The 26,429-nt window shown below is 43.1% G+C and overlaps 1 protein-coding gene across 1 annotated transcript in view; it reads right to left on the bottom strand.

The window, feature by feature from the left end:
* The window catches only part of LMTK2 (lemur tyrosine kinase 2), an 89,770-nt gene extending 64,373 nt beyond the window's left edge, over positions 1–25,397 (bottom strand). Inside the window, exons 1-2 of the mRNA XM_027611192.2 lie at positions 25,089–25,397; positions 3,116–3,237 (exon numbers count right to left, since the gene is read on the bottom strand). Coding sequence (XP_027466993.1) covers positions 3,116–3,237; positions 25,089–25,176 — 210 coding nt within the window. The 5' untranslated portion in view covers positions 25,177–25,397. The remainder of the gene's footprint in view (positions 1–3,115; positions 3,238–25,088) is intronic.
* Positions 25,398–26,429: the final 1,032 nt, after the last annotated feature.

The following is a 26,429-nucleotide window of genomic DNA, read 5'->3' on the forward strand; positions in this document are numbered from 1 at the left end:
TTCAGCTATTCTTTTTTTCTTTACTATTCAATCTCACAAATCTCTTTGCATATTGAATCCAAACAGATCCATTTTATTTTAAAACCATATACCCATTTCTAATTGAAATAGGATTTCAATCAAGATATGGACAGTTAAAAAACTGGGAAAAGAAGGAAGTCCTGTTTCTCTGGGAAGAGTAACAATGGAAAAATTACTGAACTGGGTAGAAAAATCATCGGTGTCTAAATGAAGGTCAGTCTAAAGCTGTGTAGTATGTATGTACTGTTTTGTTTTGTTTTTTTAAAGATTTTATCCATTTATTTGCCAGAGAGAGAGAGAGCGAGAGACTGTGAAAGCACAAGCAGGGGGAGCAGCAGAGGGAGAAGCAAACCTCCTGCCGAGCAAGGAGCCCAATGTGGGACTCGATCCCAGGACCCCGGGATCATGACCTGAGCCGAAGGCAGACGCCTAACCGACTGAGCCACCCAGGCGCCCCACACATAAGTACTGCTAACACACAAAGAACGTCTGGTTTTTCTGAAGATGGCGACTTTAGAACTGACGCTGTGCCCGTAAAGCTGCGGGAGTCTTTTCAGTGACTCTGCAGCAGAAAGCTAGCCCGACTCCTGCTGTCACCATTCCAGTGAGCTGTGTCTTCCTTGGTGTCCGTGTTAATTTAACATTCATACAGACGATGATCAAGGTCATTCATTCGCTCAGATAACTAATGAGTATTACCCACCAGGCACCGTAACAGAAACTGAGAATAGATCAGTGAACAAGACTGTTTTCCATTCCTCTACAGAATACCCTTCTTTTAATTTTCCTTTTCTACCTCATCCCCTGGCTGCACCCCATAACCCCTATGAGGGAAAAACCAGAAGTTGTAAGGGTAGATTTCTCTGATATAATATGTAAGTTCTCACATGCATGTGGGAGAACATTACCTTCATATGTCACCTATGTTGTCAAACGCATTAGGACATTTATTGCTATTCGTAACAGGGGAGGGGGTAGGACAAACAAGGTACCATAACTTCAATCCATGAAGCACCTCTGAATGGAAGAGCTTTACTCAATTCCCCTTTGGACATTCGTAAAGCTACTCTCATTAAAAAAGACTTGGGGCGTCTGGGTGGCACAGTCGGTTGAGCATCCGACTCTTGGTTTCGGCTCAGGTCTGATCTTGGGGTTGTGAGATCAAGCCCTGTGTTGGGCTGCATGCTGAGCATGGAGTTTGCTTGGGTTTCTCTCTCTCTCTCTTCCTTTGCCCCTCCCACCCGCTCTCTCACTCCATCTCCCTCTCTCTCTAAAATAAATAAATCTTAAAAAAAAAAAAAAAGACTTTATCCATCACTTCCACCTTAAAAACAATGCCACTCAAAACTCTGGCAGCAGCATGATATACCATTAGGCAGCCAATGACTCTATAAAGATTCAGAGGAGTAAAACAGCAAAATAATAAACTTGGGGCTAGAGAGAAGACTGGGTCACTTTTCTAGTTATGCCAGGGGCTGCCCAGATACACTCCGGCAAGTTGCTTCCTCTGCCAGGCAGCAGCTTCCTGATCTGTAACACGACTTCCAAGGGACAGAGTCTCTAACACCACACAGTTCTAAATCTAAAGGAGTGGACACTCGCCTTCAGTCATGGTTTACACAGCTGGAGAGGATCCTCTATGCAGTGTGGTCCCAGAGCCACCTGTACCAGAACCACCTTGGTAAGCTCGACAGAAACACTGAGTCCCAGAATCTACATCACAACAAATTCCCTGGGTCAATACTGAGACCCAGTTGGGTCAGAACAATCTAAGGCAAGAATGCAGTATCACAACACATGAGAGCCTGGATTTCAGTCTCAGCACTGATCACTTTATCTTTGTCCTCAAAAGACAACGTGTCTGTACACAGTCCCTCAGCAAGACTGAGGGTCAAGGGACAGAGATACTGTGCCTCCATGCAGTCACAGAAGTGTCTGTAGTGATTCTAGGGCCTGGGGCCTGAAGTTGTGAATAAAATCCTACAGTTGTTTGAAGTAGAATCTTCTAAGGAATATGGCCTGTGCTAGTAAGTCTTTTCCTCCAGCCTCCCTCTGCTCTCATCTTTCCATCAAGCCAAAAGGACAATACATCTCATCTCTCGGAGCTGCTGTCAGGTTCAAGGTAAAGAAAACACAGAAACAGGTGTGAGGTCTACCAAGAAGGTTCATGTGTCCACTAAAAAGAGGGTTGTAGCTAGAAGACAGTTTTTTACCCCAATTTGAACCAGTGGCCCTCAGGGCCCCCAGGACAGCCCCCAGGACAACGGGCAGGGCTGGACATTAAGGATCATTTTATCTGCATACATTCCTTCTTTCTCAAGTATTCCTCTTTAACAAGCATTGGCTGAGCTCTAGTGCACACCAGCAGGCATGTGGTAAGTTCTAGAGCGGGATACCCCACTTGGTTCCCAGCAGATTCCACGCATCTGCAGCTAAAACAGCCCCTCTACAGTACTCCCCGCCAGCCCCGACCCCCACCAGACTTTACAAGTGGTACCATTCTTTCTCCCCATCAGAGAACTCAAGGGTTCAGGTAAAATGAAAGATGCTCTTTCCCATACACAAAACACACTGGGGGATCCCTTGGCCTTGATAATCTTAACAACCACAATGTACCAGCATATAAAAGCTGAAGGGAAAAAAAGAAAAAAAATCAGCCTGCTCTTCCTTACAGGCCTTAGAGCAAGTGAATTCAATCACGCTTTATTCCTCACTTAGCGAAAATTAAAACAGGCAAGTGGTTATTGTGAACAATGCTCTACAGCCAGGTCAGCAAACTACAGCTGGTGGGCCAAATCCAAACCACCTGTTTTTGTAAAAAAAGTTTTACTGGCACACAGCCACAACCATGTGGTTTCATGTCTCATGCCCATGTTGAGGCATCGCTACAACGGCAGATCAAAGCCGCGTGGCCATGACAGAGACCATCCAGCCCCCCAGGATCGCCCATTCACAATGGCAGAATATATTTACTATCTGGCCCTTACAGAAAAATGCTGCCCACCCCTGCTCCCGAGGGACTGTGATACGCAGCCCATCTACTGATAAATGTATCAGAGGATGATTTCTAAGTGTTCCCACCATCTGTGCTCACCTTGAAGTCTATTTCCGGGTCCTTACAGCAGGATACACAGTTTGCAATTAACACTATTAATACCAGTAAACTGCACACAGACAGGATCACAAAAGATGAGACTTCTGCAGCAGGTGCCTCCTCTGAAAAGAGAAAGAACTATTAACATATAAAGAATATTAACAACACAGACATTCCAAAATCAACTTTAACACGCAAATCAAATCAATAGATTTCCCCACCCAAGAATTAAGAAAATAATGCCTAGACGCTCAAGAGAAAGTAGATGACCAATCCAGGATAAGAAGTCAGGGTTTTAAAAAAAAAAACTTTGAACACGGAAACAATCTTCAATTTACAGAGGTGCTGCAGGGACACCCTGAGCACCCCCATACACCCTTCACCAGGCTTCCAAATCTTATGTCCCCACAGCTAAGTGATCAAAACTAAGACCACAAAACGGCAGTACAACACTACTAACTGAACTTGCAACTTGACTCAGGTTTCCCCCAGTTTTCCCACATCCCTTTTCTCTTCCCGGATCCAACCCAGGCTACCAGTGCCGAACTCACTCCTCTCATCCCTTTGACTCCTCCAGGCCCTGACCTTCCTCAGTCTTCCCTCGAGTGTTGTCACCTGGACACTTTCGAAGAGTGCCGGTCAGCATTTTGTAGAATGCTCCTCAGTTTGGGTTGCCTGATGTTTTCTGCCGGATGACTGGACTGAGGCTACGGATGGGTACAAAGAATCTAGAATACCAGAGCCAACTACTCTTCTCGTCACATCACGTCAGCAGACACAACTTACTCCCAGGGACGTGAACCCCCACCTCTTGGCCCAGGTGTCACCACTGGGAAGTTACCACTTTTCCCCTTCATGTATTCCTTAAAAGTGGGTGACAAAGTCCAGGCACGCTGGCTGTGTGCCAGTAAAACGTTTATTTACAAAAACAGGTGGTTTGGATTTGGCCCACCAGCTGTAGTTTGCTGACCTGGCTGTAGAGCATTATCCACAATAACCAACGTGCCTGTTTTAATTTTCGCTGAGGAATAAAGCGTAATTGAATTCACTTGATTTAAGCTGCACTCCTTGGAAGAATACTATAGAATTTGTAGACATATGTTAAAACTGCCACAGTAATTCATATTTGGGAGACACTCTGGGGCTGTGCAAATACCCTGTGTCTGCCTAAAGTTTGACACACTTATTTTCACATTTGTCTCCTCGCTTTACCTGCAGTAATTGCCACTATGGACGTTCTAATGGTGATCTTCTATTCCCTCATTCCTTCTACACTTATTACCTGGAATTCTTCCATAAGGAAGATTTGTCCCTTCTCCCTCAATTATTTATCTGGTCATTTATTTAGTTATGGACTCACAGACATTTTATATTTTTTGGGTTATAATCCATTATTAAAATTATTTTGTAGCTCAAATTGTTCCAGCTTTGGCCCCTGGCAGCTCTTTCAAGTTGACTACTGGGTCTTTTGGACATACCCCATCTTTCCCTTTCTCCAACACTGTCTCATTTTCTGGCACTACCAGAAGCTCCAGGCTTTTCTTCTATCTTCCCCACTCCAGCTTTTAGAACCAGCCACTTCCTCAAGGAGCCTCAGTCATAATAAGCAGCCTTCTACACCTATGTTTCGAATAGGAGTGAGGAGACTCTAGCTAGAATGATTTTCACATTTTTAAAGGGGTGTTTTTCAAAACAAAACAAAATGCAACTTTACTTTCAGCAAAGAGTTATTTGGAAAACATCTTTTTCAACTAGGGCTATTCTGAAGCTTTTCTTCGTTAGGGTGAATTGTTCTGTCTCACCTAGTGGTGTCTAAGAAATAAACTACCCCCACCCTGCCTGCTTTTTTGAGATGTAATTGACATATACTTGTAAGCTCAACGTTCCAGTGCACCAAGGGGAAGCATGGAGACAAGTTAAAGAACGATGTCACCATTTTCCTGAAGTGAAACTACACTACCTGAAGAAAGTAAGAACTAACCCAAACTCCTATGTGAGCAAAACACATTCGGTTTGGTTTTGTTTAAGACTTATTTATTTTTTGAGAGACAGAAAAAGAATCTCAAGCAGACTCCAACTGAGCATGGAGCCCGATACGGGGGTCGATCTCACGACCCTGAGATCAAAACCTGAGCTGAAACCAAGAGTCCAATGCTCAACCAACTGTGCCAGGCAGGTGCCCTGCAAACGCGTTCTTGAATAAAAAATGACCTTAGTGAAGAGCAGAGAAGTCTAACATCAACAGCAAACAGGACTAAATTCCTTTCCAATTACAAGAGGTCGCTCTGGGAAAGGACAATGCTGAAACCCGTGCTGCTACAAGTGGGGCTCAGGCTGGCTGAAGCCTTGCTCAAGTCTGCACTTAAAACAATGAGAGTTAACCAAGGGTTGTTAAGAAATCTGCAAGTTTCAGGGGCGCCTGGGTGGCTCAGTCAGTTAAGAGTCTCTTGATTTCAGCTCAGGCCATGATCTCAGGGTCTCGAGATCGAGCCCTGCACTGGGCTCCAAACTCAGCCGGGAGTCTGCTAGAGATTTTTTTTCTTTCCCTCTCCCTTCGCACCTCCCTCCACTCGCACACATACTCTCTCTCTCTACAATAAATAAAATCTTAAAAAAAAAAAAAGAATTTCAAGTTCTAAACCAATAAAATCTAAAACAGAGGAAAATCCATACATTGAACAGAGAAAATAACTTGGTGATTCCTCTCAAAGTCAGCTGTACCTGAGAGCAAGGACTCCCCAGGCAGACTCCCGTGTGCACATGGAAAGCCAAGTGCGGAGCAGAGAGCCACTGAGAGCCACCTCTCTGTGAACAGAGGCACTTCTCTTTCTCCTGGCAGCTACCTGTTCTCTCATCCTGCAGGGCCTCTGCTTCCCACTGGTATTTATTCTGACAACTTTGTTTCCCTGCCTTGACTCATAGAATAACGATTAAATAGGACTCCTGAGGCTTAGGTAGCAAAGCACTTTTCATATACACTATATTTTATTGATTTTTAAGATGCAGTTTTGTCCAACATCACTTTAACATTCCTAAAAGTCAGGGGCATCTTATGCTCCAAAGAAAGCTGTTTACTCTGGCAGCATTTCTTCTTTCTTAATGGCACAAAAATAAGGGTGTGTCATAATCAATCATATTTGAGATCCGACAAAATACAGTATTTACTCCATTCGACGGTCACAACACCTCCGAGAGAATCTGACCAGGTCCACATCACAGACGAGGACAATGATAAGCCCAAACACACAGACTGGGAAAGTGGCAGGGCCAGACTCTGGATTCAGGGTGCTGAGAATAAATCCCCCTCACTTCCCTTGATACCACATGGTTTTGCCAAGGAGGTTAACTTTTAATTCTTAAAAACAGCCTAACCTAAGTCCTTTGAATCAAAGTCCATTGTTGTTAATTAAAAGTTCATACTTTTGGGGCTCTCCTCCAAACTCCACAAAGTGTTAAATTACCTTTTCCTCTCTTTTCACCCATAATTTTTTATCATCATATACTATCTATTTATTGTAAAATTTGATGAGCACTGCCTGAAGGCCAGCTCAATTACCCGGTTCATAAAACTGTCTTCTGTGAGTCATTAGGTAGGCATGGAAAGTCAGACTTGTGTTAAAAAATAACTATTTATGAGGCGTTCTGCCCTACCTTGATAACATACTTATTTCTGTTAAGACACCAAGGGGCATCTGCTCTCCCATACTCAAGATTTCTTTTGTGTAGGTGAGATCTACCAATCCTCCATGCCCCCCGGTGCCACTGAAAGGCCTCTACAAATTACCACCTAAGAAGAAATTCACCAGGTAGGCTCAAGAGGAAATTTTTACAGCTGTACCACTTTTAAAGAGTATTTTATTTACTGTATTTTTCTTTTGATCAGTCCAAAGCACTGTGCTTTAAAAAATTCAGCATACCAATGAAGGAAAAACTTCCATAAAATGAAGACTCAAACCCACCTACGAATAAGCTGGAAGGTGAGATGGGTTTGTACAAACCACAGAGAGGAAGCAAATTCTAGATGTGAGGAATGACAACTAAAATCCCCACGCCCCAGCAGTTCAAACTACAAACTGCAAACCCCTGGAAGGTTCCTGATTGCAACAGTTAGGAAACTATGACGAAAGGCAGCTTTCCTTCAACATTCTCAGCCTACAGCATTCAGAAATGCATAAAGTAAACCAATCACCCACTAAAGAAAAGCACCAATGACCACAGGAGTGTCTCCACTCTCCTAGGCAGCTTTAAGGATTACAAACCGAGAACAAGGGTAATTAGAGGTTTGGAGTAGTTAGTACGCTTCCCCAAGACACTGATTAAAAAATACTTGGCATCTCTAAAGCCCATTCTGTAAGTTTTCATTTTACAGTTTTCAAACCATTTTACTAGACATCTAGCACTTGATTTAATAAGCAGAAAACTTGAGAAACTCTAAGAGGCGGGTACATATTATCTGTTTTATAGACGGGTAATTTAGAGAACACAATTTCACGGCAATGACTCAGAGTAAGTCAGGAGTACTACCTGATTATTTTATAAATCCATGCCTAGAACCTCTATCAGAACTCAAATACCTATGTAATTAACTAAAGAGTTACTTGTGAATCCATTTTTGGATTAAATAAAATTTTCTTAAGGTCCACAGATAAAAACAAGTGATGGTATGTGCAAGCCCATTAGGGACTGAAAATGCTGATATTCTAATTTTGTTATTCCTTCCTCAGTCACTAGCTGATACACTTTTATAGAGAAATTTCCTCATACTTACCGTTTGGTTATCTAGTGGTAAATTTCAAACCCTCTAATCCCCCGATTTGTTCCTTTGGCCACCACTCCCCATCCTGAAGCTATTTAGGGGCCACTAAGAGTCACTTCATTAGCATAAATTCAAGTGTGGTTGAAAGAGCCTTGTTTTTAATAACAAGAGATGCTCCTATCACCTCATCACTTGGGAAATTCCAAGGGTTTTAAGAGTTCTGTGCCGGGAAAGGGGACAAAGACCAAATATATATTTCCTATTATATCACAGATATGTATATACCTTGGAACAGGGATCAGGAGACTCTATGACCTGCCTACTGTTGGTTTGGGTATGGCCTACAACCTAAGAATGGTTTTACATTTTTAAACAGTTTAAAAAAAACAAAAACAGGAGAATATTTCCTGAATGTGACATTTATATCAAGTTAATAATGCAAAAAGAGACAACCAGACATTATGTGCCTCCCGAAAGAAAAACACCACCACCTACTAAACAGTAGCCTGAAAGCAAACAACAATAACAAAACATCAAGCCTGTATCTGACAAACCCTCTAGATCTAAATGCCAATTCATAGGAAATAAAGAGAATTGTGGAACATATCAAATACCACCACAAGAATGTGATCAGCAATGCAGAGGCTACGAGGAACACTAAGGAGAAAGACCTGCATTATGAGAGATGGAGAAGAGACTGAAAGAGATTTGAAAAGACATACCGACCAACTGCAATGTATGGGTATCATCTGAATCATAATGCAAACTCAAAATGATGACATCTGAGACAACTAGAGATCTGAACACTGCTAATTGACCATATTAAGGAAGTATGACTCATTGCTCCTAGGAGTGCTAATAACGTGATTATGTTTTTAAAAAGTAGTTCTTACCTTTTTACAGATAGTGACCTATTTAAAAATGTCTGGAATTTGCTTCAAACAAACAGTATGGAGGCAGTGAAAGTGATGGGGGTAGCCTGAAAAAGGAAGGCCACGAGCTCACAAAAGCTGAGTGAAAGCCACAGGGGAGGCCAGAATAGCCATGTCTGTCTGGTCTTGCACAGATTTGTATGTTTGAAGTTTTCCCTTCTGAGAGCTGTGTGGAAGGATGCCCTCGGGGCCTTTCTCCCGCCTTCTGGGAGAGGCCCATCCTCTCCCTGCAGCCCCTCTCCTGGTCGTCCCTCTGGATCTGTCTCCACATCCAAATTTCCGGTTTTTATAAAGATACAGTCATGTTGAATTAGGGCCTAAAGACCTAATTTTAACTTGATTACCTTGGTAAAGACCCCATCTCCAAATAGGGTCACACTCTGAGGTCACAGGGGTTAGGAATTCAACATATGAATTTGGGGGAGCAGGGATACAGTCCAAACCATCTCTATGATATATGTTTAAAAGAAAACAAGAAAAAACAAAAACAAACAGATCAGAATAGTATGTACACAATGCTACCCCCGGCCAACAGCGGCCACCAACAGGGAGGGAAACCAGGTGGCTGGGGGACGAGGAGGGGCCGTTATATCCTTGTATAGTTCTTGCATTGTGTCCTGGGGCTTCCCACCGTCTTTAGCCTTATGCCCACACTCCATAATAAGCCCCAGTGCCCATCGTCGTCAGCTCCCGTCTGCCCTCCGCCCCAGGCTCTCTCATCACTCCTGACTCTACTGCACCTAGTTTCATCTACCATGAACTACTCTCAGTCCTTCCAGGCAGGTCCTCTGCCCCTTCAGAGTCTGCAAGTTTACTTCCCCTACCAGGAACCTCCCCCACTGACACAACCCCTCCACTAATTCATCCTCACCACTCAGATCTCAACTTGGAAAGCGTCCCCGAGGTTCCACAGGTTAGAGTCCCTGCCTCTGGAGCCCCCATGCACCTGTATTGCCCACCCAGGGGTTTATCACACTGTGTACTCTAAGAGCCCAAATGTCCTCCCCACAAGACTGCAAGCTAGATGAGGTCAGTGACCAGGTCTGTATACTCCAGCAATGACTCCAGGCCCCGGGACAGAGCCTGGCATTCAGTCAGAAGGGGGGAGGGGATGGAGTCAGAGAGACAGCAACTAAGGGGCTTGAGAAGGGAGGGAAGACAAGCAAGAGAGAGAGAGAGAGAGAGAAATCCATTAATCATCTACTGGTTACCAGAAGAAACTTACGTTTCCAGGATCAAAAAAGATGATAAAAGTAGCATTCCTTCAATGATTTTATGCTCTTATTTGGCAAAGATTTTCCTCCCATTACTAATCACACCGCAAAAGACACTGTATTGGGGTGGTTCTGACCCTTCCCACTATTAATAGTTTACCATTTATTCCCTAGGTCACAGAGAACTTCCACATTCTTTATTTACCCATTTTGCAATTCATGTTTAGTAGCATAACTATTCAGTTGTTTTCTTCCAAAGTAGATTTCCCCCAACTTATGTTCTCCTGTGATAACGAGTAGTTATTCACACCTGTGTTCTCCACACAGCTGCATTTCACTGGAAGCTGTCAGAGCAGGTTCGCTCTGCCTGCAAGGGAGGAATGCAAAGGTGCCCTCTCCTCTGCAAGAGCCCACGGGAGGGGTTGGACTGAGGGGAAAGCCCAGCGCATGAGGGGGCTCCACTGGGACACTGGTAAGAGGAGGAAAAAAAAAAGGAATCTTAACAGATGCCTTCTAAGATGTGACTCTGAATTTGCTTTAGTCTGAACACTGTGTACTCATCTGCTCAAGCCACCCTAACCGTTCCCACACACCGGTGCTTAAACAACAGAAATCCAATGTCTCACAGTTCTGGAGGCTGGATATCCAACATCAAGGTGTGCCAGGGTTGGTCCCTTTTGAGGCCTTTCTCCTTGGCTTGCAGAGGACAGCTGTGTTCTCACTGTGTCTTCCCGTGGTCTTTCTGCACATCCCTGATATCTCTTTGTATGTTCAAATTTCCTCTTCTCATAAGGACGCCAGTCATACTGGATTGGCAACTAAGGACCTAATGGCCTCGTTTTAACATAGTCACTTCTTTAAAGACCTCATCTCCAAATACCATCACCTTCTGAGGGCGGTTGGAGAGGGACTCAGATAGGTCCATAACGCTGCACATTCAATAATTCAGGAACACTGCCCCCCCCCCCCCGCCACCTCGGTAGGGGATCCATCTTGGGCAGCACCCAGGACAAGTATATGCTGCCCTCCTCTCTGGCTTCCCAGGATGCAGAAGGTTGGGAATGGAAAGGACCAGTAAGGCAAGTGTCAGAGGCGGATGTCACCCTCCCATGTTCTCTCTTCTCTGCCCTCTGGCCTCTGGCAATTCACATGAGAGATTTATGTGTCTACTTAATAATTAAAACCGGTGGCCACTGGGCTGATTAGACAAAGGGAACTTAGTACAACTCAGGGAAGCTAGGGACCAGAGATCTTCCAAACTGGTCCTGACATAAAGTCCGATTCTAAATACCAAGTTTTGGCTTTTTTTTTCTCTTTTTTTCTGTAAGGGTGGGAGGACTAATAATTGGACATTTTCCAATTATTAAAAAAAAAATTGGACATTTTCCAATATCCTGACAAGTAGCTTCACATCCTGGAGACCTAGTAAGATGAATCACCATCATACTACTTGGGGAAAAAAATTTAGACAATTACTACAGATCATGCATTTCTACCTAACACCTCGAAATTACAAATCCATCTATCATAAAGCTTTCCTGTACACAGAATCTTAAGTCACTAAACGTTTTCCTTCCCTCTTAGTGTAACAATACATCTATTTATAATAACATTAAATAATCTAGAACGTTCCTAATGTATTCTAATATTAGAAAGAGAAAATGAAGCATAGCACTAAATATGCCCAACCACAAGAACAATAAATAGTGCATTGATGATCTAGTTGATGAATCAGAGATTCCACAAAGATCCCTAAGCCAGAATATCAACAGCCTAGAAAAACAAACCACATTGTGTGCTAATCAGACAGTGTTCTTTTTGCTCAAAAATGACTTTCAAGGTCAGCCAACCCAACTGTTCTCTCATACTTGCGGAAAGGTTATATAATTTGAGTGCTGACTGAATACCTGTGAATGAGATCATATATAAAGCTACTGCTTCTCTCAGCCTATTCCATCGAACTGTTATCAAAGGTTCACTTCATTCCAATTTAAAAAACACCGACTAGGATGGAGACTACCACAGAGGAGTTCATCTAACATGGTAACAGTTCAACCAAAGGAATGTCAGGCTCACAGGACTTCAGTGACACGACTCTGCCCCTACCCTGGGGAAAACCATGACACGGATAATATTTTACGAGCCAGAATCTTAATTAAGTTGATGGCATAGTTAGGTTGTGGAGTCATCGAGAGTGCTCAGATGTCTGTCACAGCTCTGAATCAGGATCTTCCTGCAGTCCAGGAAGCCAGCTCAGGAAGAGGCAGCATCTGGTCCCAGTTTCCCAGGGCTTCTTCCCCTATAACTGAGCACTTCAGTGTCCCGCTAATATCTAAGGGAAAGGACATTCTGTCTTTCCATATGACTTCCTGTTGAAATGTGGAGAAGTGTACAGACAGATCAATGGCAGTACTGGATTCACAACACTTAGCCAATACAATTTCTGCACAATAGGACCCAAAGGATGGGAGAAATGACCTAAATGTGTGCTCCTTACTTCCCAGGTAGGGCAGACCTTAAGTACCCTAGAAAAACATGTCTACCTTTTCCTTAAATTTTCCTACAAGACCTTGATATAGAATCTATGGTCTCAGAAACTCTCTAGCTTCCTAAGGTCTAATTTAAATTCTTGCTAATATAATTGTAATGTATTCTTAGGCAATGTGTCTTTGAAAGTTCTCTCTTCAGACAGGAAGCAGATTGTGATGGATGCAACCGACTGGCCACTGGAATGGCTGGGACTTAGGGATGGGTACAGAGAATTCATTATACTCCTCTGCCTACTTTTGTGTATGTTCAAAATTCCCCATAATAAAGTTTTATTTTTTAAGTACTATCTTTGTAACAAAGCCAGAAATTGCTTATGACACTGACCTTCACAAGGTTCTGTAGTACATGCAGGCAAGATTACCGAGGGTTTCCTATCTGATAATGCTTCACTGATATGTCTTTGTATTAAATTTAAAAAATAAACCCAATGACAACTTAACCCAATATAACCAGGTGCCTCCACACACTCACGTGTCCGGCCTAAGATAAAAGATCAATAGATAAAAGAGCTATGGGGGTGGGGTGTCTCCTAGCCACACAGCTGCCCCATCACCCTACTGTGAAGTCCACCAGTCAGCAAGTCCCACCCAACACATCCTTCATTCAGCAAACGTTTACTAAACATCTTCTATAGGACAGGCATTGCTATAGGTTCTGGGAATCTAGAAGACCCCACATTCACAGCTTACATTCTTGTGCAGGGAGACAGACAATAAGCAGGTAAATACATATACAGCACCTCAGACGGTGATAAGCAACGTGGAAAAATTAAGCAACGGATTGGGGAGATTCATTATTTTATATAAAGTGACTGGGGAACACATTTCTGATATTACAATTAACCCAAGAAATGATAGTGATTTGGCCCCAGGTAGTTACATAATTCATGTTGGTACTTAAATTGTGCTTACTACGTGCCCAATCCCACAACAATCCAAACTCACCCAATCCCACAACAAGCCTTTGCAGTAGGTACTATTATTAGCCTCGTTTTAAAATGAAGAAACTGAGCAACGCAGAGGTGAAGGTGCTTCTCCAAGGTCACAGCACCTATGTGACACTGTTACACCAATAAAGTTATCCAAAACCAAAGCTCTGTAGAAAATTATGTATGTTAAGTTGTTCTATTATGTATTATGTGTTTACCGAGAGAAGGGGTCCAGGAGAAAACGCAGATGACAAAGAAGGATGCCCCTGATGACTAACCCCCAGAAGGAAACCAGGGCTGGAAAAGGATGGGATTTAGGGCACAAATCAAGAAGGTAGTCTTAAGGAGCTGAGAAAAAGAAGAGAAAAATGACATTTGTCTATGACTCCACATATGTTTCTCAATACCTATCTGTGAATCTTAAAAAGTATACACAAAATATCTGCTCAATGAGCATTATTCTTGGGATCCACAGCACTCCAGCAGATTCTAAAAAGGACCCATTCCTCCACAAAAGCATATAAATCGATGGTGTTTGAAGTATTTTTCATGTTTACAAGTTTATGATTACATTTTCTAAAGGTCAGAATTATTTTTATCACCTTTAATTAAACAGTGCAACTTCATTTCATAGGTGGAGACTAAAACTAATTTTTTTAAAGATTTTATTTATTTGAGAGAGAGTGTGAGCGGGCACAAGCAGGGGAGGGGCAGGGGGAGAGGGAGAGGCAGACTCCCTGCTGAGCACGGAGCCCAGTGCAAAGCGCAAGCCCAGGAGCCCAGGATCATGACCTGAGCCAAAGGCAGATGCTTAACCCAGTGAGCCACCCAGGCTCCCCTAAACCGTTATTCTTACAAATTTTTTAAAAAAATTTTAAAAAGCCCATGAATGTGGGTTTTGGGCCTCTTTCCAGAAGTCTGCACTTTAGCTTCCTAATTTTCAATAAACAATTATCTTTAGTACTTCAAGAATCAATTATATGACAACTACATTTAAACTTCATCTTGGGGGTTCCTGGCTGGCTCAGTCAGCTGAGCGACCGACTCTTGATTTCCCAACTCTTGATTTCAGCTGAGGTCATGATCTCAGGGGCGTGGGATCAAGCCCCACATCGGGCTCCTGCTCAGTGTGGAGTCTGCTTGGGATTCTCTCTCCCTCTAACTCTGCCCCTCCCCCCGGCTTGCAAGCTCTCTCAAACAAATAAATAAAATCTTTAAAAAAAAATCTCATCTCTGTACTTTCAGATAGCAAACAGAAATAAATAGGTGCACCCGAGTGGCTCAGTCAGTTGAGCAACCAACTCTTGATTTCCGCATGGGTTGTGGGATCCAGCCCCGAGTCGTTCAGTGTAGAGTCTACTTGAGATTCTCTCTCCTTCCTCTGCCCCTCCCACTTGTGCTTTCTCTCTCTCTCTCAAATAAATTTAAAAGAAAGCAAGAAAGGAAGAAAGAAAGAAAGATAGATCCAGAGGAGAAATGACTGCAATTAGTCTGTGCATGTGTACATTACACAAATGAAAGCGTTCTGAGGGTACTAAGCGGTGCACTTGGTGAACAGGGGGCTCTGGCTGTTAAGGGCCCTCCTGGATTAGGTCTGCCACTGACTAGCAAAATGGGTTCAAACTCACTACTGAACTTCTTTGGGCCTTAGTGGCCTCACCTCTCGGCTGGCAAGTCAGCTTTAAAATTCTCTATACAAGGATTTATAATTCCACAATTTTATGAGTCTACCAAGTACCTGTATGGTTAATACCAGAAATCAGATCTTTTATTAAAGTTTTCTTTTTCTTAAAGAAAATGAAGTCAAACCACAGATTTCTGGAGTGCACCCGGGCACCAGGCCTCTGGTGGAGCATTCCCAGGGGACTATTTTGGTTAAGTTTGTTATTTTTCTGTGCCTCACTAGCAATCAGTGTCCTGGTGTTGCCTTTTAATAATAGTCTGAAGTGAGAGTCAAGTGGGGCTCTGCGCTGTGACTGGCAGGCTGGATCCTTGGAAAGTAACCGTTGTTGCTGACACAGAGAACCATCCTACACAGGCACACTGCCAGGTGGAACCAGGAAGAGGGATTTTTTTTTCCTTGTGAAAGGAGCACAAGCTGAATTTATCAGGGGTTTGGGGAAGAAACTGCAATGTAAAAATACTTTCAACTTAAATTCAGTGGCTCATCTGAAAGGCAACCAATAGACCACAAGGCTCTGGTTTTGCAATAAAAAAGCTGAAACTACAAAATTTCACAATTACTAACTCGTTAAAGTAGCTACTGTAAATGTGCAAAATGACTGCACACTCATCCTCCTCGACCTTCTAAGTTCAAGACACCTTAGGGATTTACTTCCTATAATTAAAGGTTGCAATGTCATCATGTCAAACTCAAGTCTCCTGGGCAGGAGAGCAAACAAGGCAAAAAGACATTCTCAGGATGACCTTTGAACACAGGCCTCAAGGAGCAAAAAAATCATAAGCTTTTAAAAAATTAAGTAACAGTGTTTTCATTTTGGATAAAAGCAACTTCCCCCTCAAAAATCACTATCATAGATGCTTGTAACTCAGTTTTTTTTCTCCCACCCAAGGCATACAGATGTTGCCAAAAACAACAGTCCTGAAATATCTGTACTAGTATGTGAGCCCAGGATGTTCTTAATCAAACCAGACTGATTATACAATCATTACAATGTAGCAGTTTCAAAGATTAAATGGTGTACTTTCTTTAGCTCATCATAAGACTATTTTGTACATACCAAATACATCCACAGCAAATATACAAAAATTATCAACTGGCTAAAAAAAAAAAAAGTACTTGTTGAAAAATATGAAATAGGGGCACCTGGGTGGCTCAGTCAGTTAAGCGTCTGCCTTCAGCTCAGATCATGATCCCTGAGTCCTGGGATCGAGCCCCGTGTCGGGATCCCTGCTCAGCAGGGAACCTGCTTCGCCCTCTCCCTCTGCTAGTGCTCTCTTTCAAATAAATAAATAAAATCTTAAAAAAAAAAAAAAGAAAGCTATGAAATAGGCTACAAATCTCAGGCTATGCTAAAATAAACTAGCTTAGAAAAATAACCTTTCTGAAAGCAAGACATTGATGACATGATATTATCCTGGAAAGAAACAACCCTGAAAGTTACTGAACAGGTCACGAATCCAGGGTTCTCACGAGAGTGCACACATCTCACCTGGGGAATCAGGAATGTCCCTGAGTTACGCCTGCTCTAGCTTCATTTCCTGGCTGAGCTGAGCTCCAGCAGGCAAAACCCTGGTCAGTCCAGGGCTGGCACGTTTACACCACGAGGCTCTCAGCACACAACTCTGGTATCTGACTATCAGGCTACCAGCTCGCAGTTTTTACCAATTATTTATACAGGATATTCATAAAACATAAAGAGGTCATTATTTATACCGACTTCCAGAGAAGGGGTGAAATTAAAAAAAGGGGGGGGCATTTAGAGCTATAACTGTTTTGCCCTGCAGTGTTTAAATTCCTTTGTGGTTATCGCATACCTACTTTTCACAGGAAGATTCCTCAGATCGATAGCCACATACCGTGGTCAGGAGCAGAAGTTTCTCCAGAACTCAAGTGTTGACATTAATTTTTAAAATTTAAATTGTTCTTCCTTCCTTGAGTCTCACTAGTTACCCAAGTCAATGGATTTCCACTAAGTAACTGATTTTATCTTATCTCTAGTACAAGATAAAATATTTATGTTGTGAGGGCAGAGAAATCACCAAAAAAGTTATTATAAATGCAGATTTCCAGACCAGCCTCCAGAATTCTGATTCCGTTAGTTTGTTTGTGGTCCAAAAATCTGCATTTCTACAAATACCTCAGTGACCTTCATGCAAGTCCTGTTTTATAAAAATATCTTCACTTTTTCCTGAAACATTTTCAGTTCATCAGGTACTATGGCATTTACATCAAAGCAAGGGGGTGGTCAAGCTAGTAGGAAGCATAGAGGTGAACAAGATTCACCACAAATAAAAACTGCTGATGCTGCGTGATGGGTACACGAAGATCCACTATATAATTTACTCCACCTTTGAATATGTTTGAAATTATCCAGAACAAAAAGTGAAAAGAAATGAAAAGCTCTGTAAACAGATCAAGTCTACAGCTCCTTGTGAACTTTTACCAATTAAAAAATCACCAATTAAAAGGAGTTACTTACAATCCTTTTCAACAATTGCCAAAGCTGACAGACCACCCCCAAAATAATTCTAATTAAATTCTTAAGCCTAAAAGGTTTCCCTCATATTCTCAGAGATTAGACTGCCTTTTGGGACAGTAAATCACATCTATCTTTCAAATATCTTATTGCTCTAAAAATAAAAATAACATCCCACCAATATCATTATGTCACAAACATGGGATGTAGAGTGCTTATGGTAAAGCTCATAGTTGGTTAACAGATGGTTAAGGGACAGGGAGAAAATATGGGCAGGGCCCTTCCAAGTCATTTGTGCCTAAGAGACCCTTCACCTTTCCAAAATCTCTTTCTCTCTTCTTCCCAACACGTAGGATTAGCTATAGGAAGGAGAAGATCAAAACCCCATTATACATGCCCCAGTAGCAGCAAGCAAATCCAGGACCCAAATCTTGGTTTCTAATATCATTCTCCAAAAAAAGGAACCAGCCTGAAGAAATGGCTAATTCTAGGGCTGGACAGGGAAATATACAAGATGAGCCTACAGCTTCTTCAGTGTCAGAAAGTAAAGTGCTAAAAAAAAGGTGGGGATGGCGGTACCAGAGCCAACTGAAGGAGCTCCCAATGGCCAAAGCTGGCACAATTTGAGCAACAAAATAAATAACCTAGTATTGGATTATAACCCCAAATGTAAAATCAATATCCATGTGTCCACTCTGATATAAATAACTGAGTAAGAAAATTAATGGGAAAGAAGAGTTAAATCTCCCATACCAAAGAATTCCAGATAATGTATATAGGTACTTGCCCAGGAGGTGGAGCGTAACTCATCACCCCTTAAATGTGGGCTGTACATGTACCATGGAGAAGGGAAGGAAAAGAAACTTTGCAGTGGAGAAAGCTGACAAACAGGTCATCACAGTCAGGTGATCACATGACCAGAAATGTTGAAAGCATGTACTCTTGACACGATGTGATTAGAATGGCACTTAATCTCTGCGGTCTTCCTCCCAAAAACATATGACCCCAGCCTAATCAATGAGAAAAACTCCTCAAGAACTGTCAAGATCATCAAAAAAGAGGAACACGGCAAAGGAGCCTAAGGAGACATGACACCTAAATGTAATGTGGTATCCTGGAACAGAAAAAGGACACTAGGGAAACACTAAATAAATATGAATGAAGTATGGACTTCAGTTAATAATCACGTATTCATATTAGCTCCTCCCCACACAAATATAAGCTGTTAAGAAGGAAAACTGGGTAAAGGATACACAGGAACTCTTTGTACTGTCTTTGCAACTTTTCTGTAAATCTAAAATTGTTCCAAAAGACAAGGTTTATTATTAAAAATAAGACAACTATAAATGGCCTCATTCCAGGTGGTGGGCTGTGGATGGATGAAAAGCAAAGTCGGCAGGAGAATGAGAGGCTGTGAGCTTACATCCTCTCCTTTTAGCTCACGCACTCTCTGGAGTACTGGTCTGTGCACTTTGGTCTCCGGCACCATCCCCGCCCACAAACTTTGCCCGAGCATCCGTACCCAGTGAGATACCATGCAAACCAGAAATACGGAGGATATAGGACACAGTCCTTGCAGTCGGGGTGAAGAGACAAGTCTTAAAGAAATGAGTGGTATTTGCTAAATGCAAATGGTAGACTGGTACAGACAATCCAAACCTTTCTGATCAGAGCCCACCAGTAAATTTTCTTTACATTCCTTTCATTTCGTGCATGCTGATTTACAAAGCATAAAAAATGTGTTAGTGTACCAACATATTCTGTACCTTAAAAAGTCACGTAAGTCAAAATTTTTACTGAGGCTCCAATGTTTTCATCCCGCACCCCACGGAACATCTTGTTCCACAAGTGAACACCCTAGTAGGAGTTCATTGGGGAAGGGAGCCTCTAGGATCTGGGTAAGAAGAAAGGTCTTGGTAGGGAGACTGGGGCAGCAAAGAGGGGAAAAGAAAAGACCAGAGAGAGAAAGACGACAGCACAGAGGTGATGGAGAAGCCAGACAACAGAGAGAATATATGGAGAGCTGGGAATAATTTACAAATGAGAAGCACATGAACTTCGCTCTTAAAGTGCCACGAAAGGTGGAGAGTGGAGGCAGGGACCACAGATGCCCTACAGCAGAAATCTGGTTGCACTGACCTTTCCTGACCAAGGCTTCCCAAACTGGGGTCTGACGTTGGAGGCCAGGGACTACTCTAGCCCCACATGGCCTCAGTGCACCTATCTGACTGGATGGTAATTTAGGGCTTTTAAACAAACACGTATTATATGGTAAAATGCAAAACCTGCCAAACTGTCAAAAATAAAAGGTGTGCCACCACTATCCCCCCAAGCCCCAGGAGGGCGGAAGAGTAAAGAGTCACTCTTTTGTCGTGGGGGGGGGGGGGGCGGGGAAGAGTGGCTGAGCACTGGCTTAGACCAAGATGGGCCAGGGAGAATGAGAGGTACTCCCCATGTTGTGGTTTGGGGCACCTGAGGCATCTGGCATCAACAATTCTCATTTTTCCCATTTGAACCACAATAAAGGTCAAATGAAATTTGGAATCTCTGCATTGTGCTAACCTTTGGGGAAAAAAAAAACTTTTTTTAAACACTGAGGTTATTTTTCTGATATGCCTATTCTTTGTGGCAAAGAACTGTAATGCCAAGGCACAGCGCCAAATTAGTCACTTGCTAACAATTTAAAAATACTTCACTCTAATATTTTGCTCCGATGCACTGATTTTACCATATTTCTTCAGTTTTCTCTTACAGTGTCTTCATATGAAGGTTTACAGAAAAGTTGAGAATAGAAACTAAAAACGACCCTAGATAGGAGTGTGTTTTAAACCAGGATCATTTGTACAACTTCTCCTCTTTCTAATATTCCTTTCCTCATGCTTAAGTAAAAAATAAACCTCTTAAGGGGCGCCTGGCTGGCTTAGACGGGGGAGCTTGTGGCTCTTGATCTTGGTGTTGTGGGTTTAAGCCCCACGCTGAGTGTGGAGATTACTTAAATAAACTTAAAAAAATAATAAGATAAATAAACCTTTTAAGAAAAGGCACAGCTAAAAGACTACAAAAATACATGATTTTAAAAGAGAGGGAGGAAGCAACTCAGTCACATTCATCTCTCCAAATGACACTTTCTAAGGGCCCAGCTTAGCGGGCTGTTTTCAGGGATGCTTTATGCTGTTTGGATCAGCTAAACCTGCATTGCTTGTGGTTCCTTTACGTACATTAAAACCAGAAACTGTTCACATGCAAGAGCTTTAATAATCTTGACATTTAAAAACAGGTTTATTACATAAAAGTGGACTAATCCAGATCATCCTAAAAATTTCTAGCACAATTCCCCAACATTATGAATTTCAAGAAATAACAATACCAGCCTATGTATTATCCTTAAATAAGCCAGATTTCTCTGTGAAGGATCTCTTCTTCACCCATCGTACAAGTTATTTTAAGTAACAAAGGTTTTTAAATCCGGTAAACTCTAGACATGCCATGATAAGCAGCTACCACTTTTGAGCTCCTTCTCTGAACCATACCACTTACCATTAGTCGATTACATGGTAACCCACCAATTTTACAAGGAAATCTGAAGCAATTAAGAAGCCTAATGTAGCAGACATGGCACACCACCATGATATAACCTCCTACAACCCTTAGGGTAAATATCATCATCCTTTTTCTGAGTTGAGTTCTGAGAAGCTTGGAGAGGTCAAGTAACTGGCCCAAGGTCTCAACACTGTTGAAGTGGCAAGGGAAGGTCTCCCACCCAGACTGACTCCAAAGCCCACACTCTGTCCATCCGCAACACCCGCTCCTCCTGTGACTGGTTCACGACTTTCACTCTTAACGGGACTCAAAGGCTGGCTTCTTTTGATATGTCCACCTACAAGGACTTTTTTGAAAACTCATCTGTTGCAGAACCCTGGCCACCCCATAGACTACATTTCATTTACGTTACAAAGTCTTTTTTGTGACATGTTACAGCTGCTACCTAAGTGACATAGCAGGCCCAAGGACTCCCTAAATTTCAAGAGAATTGCATGAACAGTCAGCACACTGATATCAGCAAAACTGTAGGGATTTGATAACTTCAATGCTGATCAACTACAAAACTGTTGGACAGACTTCCTATTACTGTGCAAATGAGCATATTTAGTTAACCAAAAAATACCACCAGCTGAGAGCAACTACATTCCCAACCGAAATCAAATCTCAAGCCCTACAGCCATAAATCCTGAAATAATCTGCATGGAAAGCCTGATGAAAATCATTTTTATTTCTCAGAAGCTATTGAAATAAACACAAAAATTCACACTTTTAGAAAGCACTTCCTTTACTGCAGAATCTTTTTCGAGATCCAAGACTGTTTGTTTAATCTAAAACGAGAGCCCCGGTTTCACAAGCTGCTGTTTAATAAGTAGCCGAGTCCCACCGGCTTCACAGACTTCCGTGAGCTCCTTTATCTGGAACTGCTAAAAGCTTCCTCTGTACTCGGTGACCTAATATGCCACAAAACAATAGAAGTGGGTTTCCTTGTCTAACCACTATCCTAATATTAATAACAAACTGTGGACTTAGAGGAATGCCTTCACAAATACAAACAGAAGATCTTTCTTTATGATGTGGATCGCAAGAATCTTACGAAAGGTGCATAAATGTTTTCTAAGAGAAGAATGATCTGATAACTACGACCAGGAGAAAATAATTTCTCAACTGTAGCCGTAGTTCAGTAATTTCACTATGTGTGAAAACAGTGGATTTTTTTCCCTTTATGGAAGCTTCCTAGTGAGGACCAACGAGATCTCCATCTGCGTAACAAGGGCCCTTGCAGAAATAGACATTCTCAGGAAGAGGCCCCCAAAGAGGGCGTAAGCAACTCCCAGAGCAATAGAGAGGCCCAAAATAAAGTTCAAGCAAGAAATGCCTTCCTTGTACACCTGAAACAAATGTAACACTGTATGTTACCCAACTGGAATTAAAATAAAAACTTAAAAAAAAAAAAAAAAAGAAATGCCTTCTTGCCGATGGGCAAAGGCAATTCACATATTTACAAAGCTTAATTTTGAATGAATGGGTAAATACCCTTTTCAACTTCCAAACCTAGAAATGAATTTTGGCTGAATTTTAGTTAACTGACTCATTTCTTTCTCCATGCAAATTCAAGCGTTTTTTTCCAACCTATTTTTGATAAGCCATGCTTTCTTTAAAGCACTATTAACCAGTTCGAAATTTACGTAGAAAGAATTAATGCCAAGGAGACAAAAGACACTATGCGATGGATCTATCCTTAATATGAAAATGGCCAGTCCCCCAGATAATCAAAGGCTTGAGAGTTACTATGTTTTCAACATTTAACTGCTCTTTTATCTAGCATATATGTTCAAGAGAGGTTCCTCTTTCTTAACCAGTGAGATCACTTCCCAGGATTAGCTCAAAGGTTTCTTTATTCTTCTTGGCCTAATACATCTTCATCAAGAATCCATCTCCGTTACCAGAACTAACAATCTCTTTTGGATGGAAATATAAACCCCCAAATCTATGTGTGATTATGCATCTTTTCCATAGAATTTAACCTTAGATACCTGTCATTCATATGCTATATGTCTAATTATATAGCTTCTGAGCAACAGAACATGAAGGAAAAAATCTGCAAAAGCTGCTATAAATCAGCAAATATTTCTTTATGCTCTATGTCAGAATTTGGTATTTCTATTTATGGATTAATTTTCCTGACTGTTTTGTTTTACAATGCTCCCAAAAAACCTCAGATTTTATGATTCACACCTCCATAAAACAGTGGAAGAATGGAATAAAAATCATGTTAAGAGGTTTATAGGCAGACACATTTCCATGGGTTCTCACACAGAACCTGTTTTTCAAAAAATATAAAAATTTAAGTGCAAAGTCATCCGGAAACTTCTTGAATCCCTCTCACTAAATACTCTTTGTCCACTATCCTACTCTAGTGCTAATTTTGAATTTCACCATCGGTTTCTTTCAATATTAACATCAACATCTTTCCATACAGTCTTTTATAACTTCCCAGGTACTTTCTGTGACTCTTATCTGGGGAGCATATACTTCTAATAACATTCATTTTTCTTATCTATCAGATCAGAAAACAGAAATCACCTAACAAATATTTGATCTAAGGCAGTGGCAAAAATTCAGCCATACATTACATGGTACAACGGTAACAGTTAATACTCAAAGGGCACTCAATGACATAACCTGGTGTAGCACTGGAAACAATTATACATAACTTTCATTGTAGTTGTATACATAACTTTCATTTACTGGGGAAGGTAACTTCCACATTGTGTACTCAGTGAACATCATTTAAAAATAACTCTTAACCTCAGGAGTACGCCTAAACACTTACAAGGCTTTAAGTGGGGAAGTGGAAAAATGACACAACTAGGGGAATCCAAGACCTGGGTATTTGATGTAGCTCCGCCTACAATTTAGCTGTGTCACCTTGGGTAGGTCATTTGACCCCCAGGGCCTCAGTATCTTCAACTGCAAAACAAAGATACCAGACTCAATTTTCTTTGAGGTCTCTTCCAATACTAAAATTTCACGAATCTAGGAAATTTCAGTCTCTCCTTATTAAGGATAAGCACTAGATCTTAACCCAGATTTCTTTTTCCTTTAAAAAAAAAGAAAATAACCCAAGTTGGGATGCTTTCCTGGGGTAAAGTTTTATCTGGGAGAATAAACCACAACTGAAAACGATGTCTAGAATATGGGGAGAAAAAAAGAAAATCACACCCTGACGTAGCTAAAATAGAAACTTCAATCACCCTTGGACCATTCTGTCAATAGTTATTCAAAGGCTGCTACTCTAATCACCGGCTTCCTAAAATAGAAATATTTACAGAGTTGTTTCCTTCTCATCCCCAGAGATTCAATCCGAATAAAAAGCACAGAGTCCAAAATCAATTTACAACTTCAGAACAAGTTGCAGGGAGCGAAGGAAACTCGCAACACATCTCACCAAGTCATTTGCATTTAAGTAGGATTAGGGCTAAGAAACGGTTCTTATTATAAGATGTGAGAAACGCACAGAAGGCAGGTGACATCTGAAAGGGAAGCAGAACTGCCAGAAAGGGATGTAGGCTGAGGACCTTCGGGCAACAGGTTCAGAGCTGGTACCGCAGCCTACCCCGGGAGGGGTCAATCCCTGCCACCCCGCTCGCCGCCCTCCCCGGGCCCAACCGCATCGCCTCGCCCCCGCTTCGGCCCTGGAGAGGCTGCCCGCTCCCCCACCCCACGCCCCTGCGGCAGAAACCTCCCTAATCGCTCGCTTCCCCGGGCCTCCCTCCCCGGCAGGCCCTCCGATTCCCCGGCGCCGACGCCGGACCGGGCCCGCAGCCTCCTCCCCGGCCACCCCCGTCGCAGTGGCCCCGCAGCCCCGTCCCCGCAGCTCGCCCGCTCACCTGCACCTGTTTGCGGAAGTGGCGCGGCCCCCGCACTGCCGGCGGCCAGGAGCAACAGCAGCAGCAGCAACGCCGGCGGCCCCGGCATCTCGCCTACGGCGCGGCCCCGGGACCGGCTCTCGGGTCGCCTTCCGTCGGTCCGTCAGTCAGTCGGTCCTGCCTGCCTCAGCGGCACCCGCGCCGGCTGCTCCTGAGCACACGTCGCTTCGGCCAAACCGTAGCCTGGCTCCTAGTCCGCACCCGCCGCCCGGGCCACAGAAACACCATCCTTCCCGCCCGCCCGCCCGTGCTGCCGCCGCCGCCCCCTCTCAAAAGCAGCAACGGCAGCAGCCCTGCGGAGCCACGGGCCAGGGCAGCCGCGCTCCCGCCGCCATGATGGGCTGCGTCATGTGACGTAGGGCGGGGGCGGGACGCCGTGACGAACAGCCCAGCCAGCCAATCGTCAGTTCCACACCGGCTGGAGCGGCCCCGCCCACCATCCTGAAAGAGGGAGGTTGGCGGCCGGTGCGCCCCCTGCAGACGGAGGAGTGCGTGGGCAGCGGGTAATGCCGACAATTATTTTAATTTTTAAAATACAGGGAAGTATAAAGGAGACAATAAAAAGCATTCAGAATCCATATGAATTTTTTTCAATATTTTAAAAGGAGCAAAAGTAGGCCTGTTTTGTCTTCTGCCTTTTTTACTTGTCATAGCCGTTTTAGGCCCTTCTCCTTAGGTTGACCTACACATCCTATCCGCCATCAAGGATACTTGGGCTCCCATTTCAGTTCAACAAGAATAGAATGGCTCTCCCCTCACACCCACTGACTCAGCTCCTGAGCTCAAGATGTACCCTTTGCCAAGAGTGCCCTTCCTGTCCTCTCGGCCACCTGGCACACTCTCTTTTCGCTGTCAAGAGTCACCTGAAGGATGACGTCATCGAAGAAGGCCCCGCCCAGCCCCCGGAGAAATGACTGGCATCTCTTAGTGCCTCGCCCTGTCCCCAGACTGCTATCCCAGCTGCCGTACATTGTTCCTGTGACTGTAAGCTCCCTGAGGACAGGAACTGTGCCCACATCAGTGGGAGCCCCCCAGGGGCTGGCCCAGGGGCTGGCTCCGAGGAGTTATTTCCTGAAGGGATAGTGCCCCGTTCTGGTGCTGGGCACGCCCAGCTGCCAACCTCTCCCCAGCAAGAGACAAAGTCCAGCCAACAGGTGAGGAGAGACCATAGTCCTGCAGAAAATGTAGAGAAAGCTGAGGGATATGGAGTCAGTTTAGTGCTAGATGAGCATGCATCTCTAGGGGTCTGGCATCCAGCAGATACTGTAAATGTTTGCAAGGCTGAGCTGGGTGCATACATGA

Source organism: Zalophus californianus, chromosome 10 (assembly GCF_009762305.2).
Source record: "Zalophus californianus isolate mZalCal1 chromosome 10, mZalCal1.pri.v2, whole genome shotgun sequence".
Lineage (NCBI taxonomy): Eukaryota > Metazoa > Chordata > Mammalia > Carnivora > Otariidae > Zalophus > Zalophus californianus.